The 8,819-nt window shown below is 39.2% G+C and overlaps 1 protein-coding gene across 2 annotated transcripts in view; it reads right to left on the reverse strand.

Annotated features, from left to right (window-relative positions):
- msh3 (mutS homolog 3 (E. coli)) overlaps positions 1-862 on the reverse strand; it is a 53,907-nt gene extending 53,045 nt beyond the window's left edge. The window contains exons 1-2 of one of the 2 annotated variants that reach the window (XM_080895159.1): positions 567-862; positions 367-481 (exon numbers count right to left, since the gene is read on the reverse strand). In XM_080895159.1, the coding sequence (XP_080751285.1) occupies positions 367-481; positions 567-713 (262 nt within the window). In that variant the 5' untranslated portion in view covers positions 714-862. Of the gene's footprint in view, positions 1-366; positions 485-566 lie in introns of both variants that reach the window. The other variant, XM_080895158.1, reaches the window with a different exon arrangement.
- Between the last annotated feature and the right edge of the window lie 7,957 nt (positions 863-8,819).

An 8,819-nucleotide genomic window follows, 5' to 3' on the forward strand; every position in this document is an offset into this window, starting at 1 on the left:
ATAACACGAGTATGAGGCGAGGTAGGATTCTGATATTTATAACACACGTGCTTCTACTAAAAATGTTGGACAAGTTCAAATCTCGGCTACCTCAATCTTTCTGAAAATATTGTGAATGCAGTAACTTAAGAAGGAAGTCACCAAGGATTTTTAAAATTTTACCGTAAGTGCATCTACTAGTGCATCGAGGGGTAGCACTGGAGGCCAAACAAATGCGTTATGGGCAGAGTTATCTCATCACAATCTATACCAGTGCACATGTTGTTTGGAGAACTGTGATGCTGCTGGGCACTGGACAGATATAAGTGACTTTATTGAGGGTTTAGAAGATCATGGCATATTTTTCTGTCTGAAGTCAACACTCACCTTTAATGCCCTGACAGGACGCAGGCTCACACTCCACATCCTCCGCCTGTTGGTCCTTTGGAGAAGGCTTAACTCGTTTTCTTGGCAATTCCAATTCATCATCAGATGAAAGCTTCTGCTGGAGGACAAAAATGAACTGCACTTCAGTAATTAGCATTGAGTGAAGCATGTCTGATATGTGCGTGTGAAGCTCAACTCACGTTGCCTCTTGAAAGTTGCTGCTCTGCAGGATTTGGGTTAATCCCGCGCTGCTTGTTGGAGGCAAAGCTGCTGCTGCTGCTCAGTCCTCCGAAGTACCTGCTGATGGAGGTCTGAGTGGTGCAGGACTTTTTCAGAGACTTTGGCATGCTTTAATGTTCGCTTACATTTGATCCATAATAACAAGTCGCATAAAAATGAATTTGCTTGTACAATAAAGTGCAGAGCTTTGACAGCCGGTGTCCAGCTTTTCAAAATATAGCAGCGCATACGATGAGGTCACAGACGCGTAAATGACGCGCGCCTTCTTCTTCCTCTTTGGTTAGCAGAGGTTGGCGGCTCCAGGAGCGTTGCTGCCTCCTCCTGGTTTCGCCAAATATTCTACTCAATGCATTCTGCTCTGTGAAATCTTACAATTATACACTCTTCATCACCGGAACTCCTCTGTAACGTGTATTGTAGTTGATTTCAAGTTTATTTCATCCTGAAAAAGTAAAAGACTGAATTGTAAACTGTTGTTTTTGCAAAACTTGTCGTATTTTTTGAACATTTTTCATTTTTCTCATGGGCCGGATTTCAAGTAACGAATATGAACAATGACGTGTCTGTCAGCAGTTTGAATGATTGTATGCATGTTAAACAAACAAAAACAAAGGATTAGGAGGAGAGGAAGCAGATCTGGACGGGCTGATTTGTAAACCCAGCCTGCTCAGGTGTACCACACTTCTACTTGGGTTATGTCTGGAAGACAGAACAGCACAGCAGAAAGCAGGCGGCACCAGGGGGCAGTCTTGTGTTTTAGAGCAGCAGATAACTGAAACAATCTGTCAAACTTCATACAAGCCCAAATGCATATTTGTCCCTCTGCAAACATTACTTTAAAAAATGCCATCATTTCCATCCGAGGTAACAGCTGTTTTGCCACCGCGTGTCAGGCACTCTATAAACTTTCAGAGGTTTTAATCGTGTTTGCATATTTTTGACTGCAAGTAAGTCATAATTATAACTTAAAAACTTGTTTAGAGCTTCTCTGTTAAAAAAAAAAAAAAAAAAAAAGAGAGAAAGACACAGATTCATAAGTAAAGCTGTGTAAAAAGATGCCTTCATTTTCTCTCTAAAAACAACAAGGAAATAGCTCCTTTAAAGTCTGGTATTCTAGTAGTCTAGTAATTGTCGAATAGAATACTTATTTAGCTTATAGGATTTAAACTAATAAATAAAATTATAAACAAGGAAACCAGAACACTTCAACTTGTGAACATCAGCCCATCTTAACCTGCCTGTTGATTGACCAGTGCTAAATTCCTTTTAAAATACATAAAGAATTATTAACAAAAAAAACTCCCAATAAAGAAATAAGAAACACATGCACACACAAACAAACACAAATACACACGTCTAAATATATTTTCTGTTTGGATTTTTATTTGCTTTAGGAAAAGTGAATATTCCAGAAATAAAATATTTGAACAGGACAGACCCTGATTAAATTGGAATGACATATCAAAATGTCAGTGACAATTTTATGTCGCGTTATTGCACCGTTCATAGAGTCAGAAAAAAGTGCAGCATGGAAGCAAAAACATTACATTTAAGCAATACAGTATTTGGATAAGTCACACCCAGAACCCAGCCGATGAAAGTAGCATTGATAGTTTTATTTCATATTAAGCACTTCAAAGTTGTTTATTTCTTCCCTGCTGGTACAAAATGTGCAGTTTGGAAACAACATCATTCCTCAGTCTCAGAAAAGAAATTTGAGGATGGCTGAAGATACCAGCAGCAGGATGGCACTGGGACCAGTTGGAATAGCGCTGTTACACAGCTCCGCTTCACAGCAAGACATAGGCCAAACACATGCTGCACTGTTCAGGCAGCCCTTTGTAACTGCATTAAGAGCTGTAAGACATGAGGGGAAAATTCTCAGAAAGAACTTTAAAAAACATGATGTGACCAGGAGCCAGCAGACATTCAGCATTTGTGTTTAGTTTTAGACAGAGCTTCAGATATGAGATAACAACTCACCCAGTACTCTGACGGTGTAACAACGGTCAAAGCCATAACCACAAGATGTGGTCTCTGTGCAGGAATTAGGATTGGTGTTCAAGCAATTCACTTGTATTTTTAATTTTATTTTTATTCCTATTTATTCTATTCATCCCCTTCGTATATTTTATTTATATATGTCTCTGTATTTATATATGTGTGTGTGTATATATATATATAATATTCTGCTCACGCTCTGTAACTTCTGTCGGTGCTGTGCTTTTGGAAACCGAATTTCCCAGAGGAACCCACCCGAGGGATTAATAAAGTTTTATCTTATCTTATCTTATCTTAAGCATGTGTAGCATTTCAATCCACATGCTATAGAAATAAGAAGAACACAATTTCACACACATTAGAAATTACAGGGGGTATTTCTTTTTTTATTCTGAAGTGTTGTCAGAAAATGGGTCATATATAAGGGGTGAAATCTTAAGAAGTCTTCTTAGTCTGGAAAATATCCCCTACTCACCACAAAATAAGTAAATATGTTTGTTATTATAGTAATAATAATGTATGTATAATATATACCTTTATTGATCACCATGGGGAAATTCCTCTTTGCATTTAATCTATTCACTCAGTGAAGCAGTGGGCAGCCAGCAATCTAGCACCCAGAGAGCAGTGTGTAGCGACAGTACCTTGCTCATGGGTACCTCAGGATAGCCATTCAGTGGATTGGAACCCCAGGCCACCACTCTACCTACTGAGCTATCCCTGTATCTATTCCTTTCTTGACCAGGAAAATTAACCAGGAAATGAATCCTATGTAGTCTGGTGTATTCTACATTTTTTAGACCTAAAGTTTCAATTATTAAACAAAAAATATATAAAATCATATCTGTTTCCACACAAGCCTCACTAACTCATTATTGAGTTGTTACACTATTTCTTTAACCTTTAACCTTTAAACATTTTTCTTACCTGCAGACAGAGTCACACTCAGGATCACAGCTCCATAAAGCTGCATCATGAACTTTTCTTTCTCAGCTCAACTTTCTAGTTCACTTTCAGAACCGGAGCTTTTGTATCTCTTTAAAGAGCATCCTACCAAGTGGTTGTTATAACCACGCCCCCTAAAGTGACACCACTGTAACCCTCACCATCTTTGAAAATGAAGACCAGAGTTTAAACTAAGCTAGAGTGTTACTCAATAAACTATCATACCCAAACAAAGAGAAAAAAACAGTGAGAAAATAAGTAGCAAAAAAAAGGAAAAACTTGGGTCAAAAGTTATTTTGATAAGAAATGGTAAATTTCATCGTATTTCTTCTGAATCACATTATTGCACCAATCAGAAAATCAGAAAAAAGTGCAGAATGGAAACAAAAACATTACATTCACGCAATACAGTATTTTGACAGGTCAAACCCCGAACATCTCTAAATGAAAGCTGAAAATACCAATGACAGTTTTATTTTATTTCAGGCACTTCACAGTTGTTTATTTTCTTCCCCTAAAATTAGGGGGAAAAAAGTGGATCACGGAAACAACATCATTCCACAGCCTCAGAAAAGACATTTGAGGATGGCTGAAGATACAGGCAGTAGGATGACACTGGGACCAGTAGGAATAGCGCTATTACACAGGTTACCTGCACATCAAAACATAAGCCCAGCACATAATGCACTGGTTTGGCAGCCCTTTGAAATTATTTTAACACCTGCAAGACATATTGTTACTAACAGCTGGTTGACATTCAGCATTAGTACTCAGTTTTAGATAGAGCTTCTGACATGAGAGAAAAACCATGATCTATGCTGCTAGTGTAACAACAGTATAAGGTGTCAGGATTTTGCATCAAGTGCAATGCATGAATAGCACCTTAACCCAGATGTTATAGAAAGAAGCAGAACACAGATTGAGAAACAGATATAAAAAATGCACATCCCCCCCTTTCAGCAGGAAGTGGTGGTGGTGTGCTCCAATCATCCTCTCAGTGTACTTAAGTGTTTTAAACCCTGGCCACCATCTTTTGTCTGGCAACTCCCAGGGATCATGACAAGAAGCCGGTAAAAGAAACAAAGATTAGTGAAAATAAAACCAAAAATAAGAAATGAATTGGTATAAATACAGTGGGGCAAAAAAGTATTTAGTCAGCCACCGATTGTGCAAGTTCCCCCCCCCCCCCCCAAAAAAAAATGATGACAGAGGTCAGTAATTTGCACCAGAGGTACACTTCAACTGTGAGAGACAGAATGTGAAAAAAAAAATCCATGAATTCACATGGTAGGATTTGTAAAGAATTTATTCGTAAATCAGGGTGGAAAATAAGTATTTGGTCACCTCAAACATGGAAAATCTCTGGCTCCCACAGACCTGTAACGTCTTCTGTAAGACGCTTTTCTGTCCCCCACTCGTTACCTGTATGACTGGCACCTGTTTGAACTCATCATCTGTATAAAAGACACCTGTCCACAGCCTCAAACAGTCAGACTCCAAACTCCGCCATGGCCAAGACCAAAGAGCTTTCGAAGGACACCAGGAACAGGATTGTAGACCTGCACCAGACTGGGAAGAGTGAATCTACAATAGGCAAGCAGCTTGGTGTGAAAAAATCAACTGTGGGAGCAATCATCAGAAAATGGAAGACATACAAGACCACTGATAATCTCCCACGATCTGGGGCTCCACGCAAGATCTCATCCCGTGGGGTCAAAATGATCATGAGAACGGTGAGCAAAGATCCCAGAACCACACGGGGGGACCTGGTGAATGACCTGCAGAGAGCTGGGACCAAAGTAACAAAGGTCACCATCAGTAACACACTACAACGGCAGGGAATCAAATCCCGCAGTGCCAGACGTGTTCCGCTGCTGAAGCCAGTGCATGTCCAGGCCCGTCTGAAGTTTGCCAGAGAGCACATGGATGATACAGCAGAGGATTGGGAGAATGTCATGTGGTCAGATGAAACCAAAGTAGAACTTTTTGGTATAAACTCAGCTCGTCGTGTTTGGAGGACGAAGAATACTAAGTTGCATCCCAAGAACACCATACCTACTGTGAAGCATGGGGGTGGAAACATCATGCTATGGGGCTGTTTTTCTGCCAAGGGGACAGGACGACTGATCCGTGTTAAGGACAGAATGAATGGGGCCATGTATCGTGAGATTTTGAGCCAAAACCTCCTTCCATCAGTGAGAACTTTGAAGATGAAACGCGGCTGGGTCTTCCAACATAACAATGATCCAAAACACACCGCCCGGGCAACAAAGGAGTGGCTCCGTAAGAAGCATTTGAAAGTCCTGGAGTGGCCTAGCCAGTCTCCAGACCTCAACCCCATAGAAAATCTGTGGCGGGAGTTGAAAGTCCGTGTTGCTCGGCGACAGCCCCAAAACATCACTGCTCTCGAGAAGATCTGCATGGAGGAATGGGCCAAAATACCAGCTACTGTGTGTGCAAACCTGGTAAAGACCTATAGTAAACGTTTGACCTCTGTTATTGCCAACAAAGGTTATGTTACAAAGTATTGACTTGTATTTTTGTTATTGACCAAATACTTATTTTCCACCCTGATTTACGAATAAATTCTTTACAAATCCTACCATGTGAATTCATGTATTTTTTCACATTCTGTCTCTCACAGTTGAAGTGTACCTCTGGTGCAAATTACTGACCTCTGTCATCATTTTAGGTGGGGGAACTTGCACAATCGGTGGCTGACTAAATACTTTTTTGCCCCACTGTATATAAGTAGATTAAATGTGCGCACTTACAAATACAACTAATGTATTTAAACCAATAAATCAACTTACTGTAAACCAAAGTGCGCAATTGTGTTCAGATGAAGAAATAAATAAAAATACATAAGAGTGACTGACTTTTAGAGTGTGACCATGGGTGTGTCCATCACAGTATGGCTCACCCATACTGCTGTTTCTCTCTTGTTACAGGCCTATCCTGCTGTGTTCTTGTTGCTGTTGACTTTTATTGTCTTGTCATTTCTAGTGTTTTCTTGTGTCTGCTGGTGCCTTGTTTTGGTTTAACTTTCTTTTGTCATATTAATCTTGCTATGGTCCATTTGTGTGTCACTGCTACATCGCACTTTGTTGGTGCCCAGCTTGGGTGTGCCTGATGGTGCTTTTAATTGGAGTTTTATTTTAAAGGTGTTGTGTGTATGTACTCGTGTTTTTATATTATTCACTGAGCTGTTGCTTCTGTCTTTATTGCTTGATTTATAGGTTTATTTTACTTTTTTTTAGTAGAGACACAGCCTAAACAGAATTGGTCCTAGCACTTAACCCTGTGGAACTCCATAATTAACCTCAGTGTGTGAAGAGGACTCTCCATTTACATAAACAAATTGGAGTCTATTAGATAGATATGATACAAACCACTGCAGCGCAGTACCTGTAATACCTACCGCATGTTCTAATCGCTCTAATAGGATACTATGGTCAACAGTATCGAACGCAGCACTAAGGTCTAGCAGGACAAGCACAGAGATGAGTCCACTGTCAGAGGCCATAAGAAGATCATTTGTAACCTTCACTAAAGCTGTTTCTGTGCTGTGATGAGCTCTGAAACCTGACTGAAACTCTTCAAATAAACCATTCCTCTGCAGATGATCAGTTAGATGTTTGACAACTACTCTTTCAAGGATTTTTGATATGAAAGGAAGGTTGGAGATTGGCCTGTAATTAGCTAAGACAGCTGGGTCTAGAGATGGCTTTTTGAGTAAAGGTTTAACTACAGCCAACTTGAAGGCCTGTGGTACATAGCCGATTATTAAAGATAGGTTGATCAGATTTAAGATTAAAGCATTAATTATTGGCAGGACTTCTTTGAGCAGTTTTGTAGGAATGGGGTCTAAAAGACACGTTTATGGTTTGAAGGAAGAAATTATTGAAGTTAACTCAGAAAGATCAATTGGAGAAAAAGAGTCCAAATGAATATCAATGGTACTAAGAGTAGCTGTAGATGATATTACATCTGTGGGATGATTATTGGTCATTTTTTCTCTAATGATAAAAATTTTATTTGTGAAGAAGTTTATGAAGTCATTACTAGTTAACATTAAAGGGATGGTTGGCTCAAAAGAGCTCTGACTTTTTGTCAGCCTGGCTACAGTGCTGAAGAGAAACCTGGGGTTGTTCTTATTTTCTTCAATCAGTGACAAATAGTAAGATGTTCTGGCTTTGCGGAGGGCTTTCTTATAAAGCCCTGATGAAGTACAACACAAATACTATGGCAAGGGGGAGCCAGGACGCCAGCGGGAGATATTATCATCCCCACCCGAGATTTTTTTGTTGTTTTTGTTTTTTGTTTTTTGTGTATAATAAGTTTTCATTATGTATTGTGACCATGATTTGTGTAAAGTGATTTCAATTAATAATAATAAAAAAAAAGATTTCTGCTGCTTTGTTCTTACTTCTTTTCTTTTTTTCTTATTTTGTTAATAAATATATCATTTTTGTAACCACTGTGTTGAGATTATTCTGTTATCATATGTTACCGTATATATGTAATCAAAGTAGTTGAATTATGATACTGTTGTAGATCATATTATACCCTTTAATATAGAGTGTGTGATCAGTATGTAGTTTAGTCCTCATTATACTTTTGAGTTAAAAGAACATAATCATTTTGTAGTTCATTAGATAAGTGTGCATCACTCTGTATCCTTGATCGGCTGTGAATGTCTTACACTGTTTTCTTGACATGCTTTATTGCTGAATCATAAAAAGAAAGGTTGTATGCAGGAGATTCTGTGCGGAGGGCCTTGAGCTGCTGATAATGGGAGAAACAGACCACATACCATACCCCCACCTTTGCAGGGAGCAGAAAAGACAGGGAGCCGAGGTTATAATTTAGGCGCCGTACGAGAGAAAGAATGTGAATGTTTAGGCTTTTACGACTAGGGGGGGGGGGGCACTAGAGGGTATAAGAGCTTGAGTAACCCTCCACTAGTTTGAGATTTGCTGTGACCCTCTTCATGCATGTCTCCCCATCATGATGGCTTATGCTCATAAGTATTGAATTGTATGGAAATAAATGATTGTTGATTGAGCATTTATACACCGAGTACTGTCCTTCCTTCAGCCCAAAGATTCAAAGAATTGGGAGATTTTCAACAACTGCTATGCTGTGTATCACAAAGAGCAGCAGCCCACCATAACTCTTAAAGTAGGAAAACAAGAAGCTTCATCAACTATTCTTTATCTATTTTCCATATTATTACAGACATGTTTTAAGTTTTCATCTGGGAA

Source organism: Rhamphochromis sp. 'chilingali', assembly GCF_963969265.1.
Source record: "Rhamphochromis sp. 'chilingali' genome assembly, chromosome: 10".
Taxonomy (NCBI): Eukaryota; Metazoa; Chordata; class Actinopteri; order Cichliformes; family Cichlidae; genus Rhamphochromis; species Rhamphochromis sp. 'chilingali'.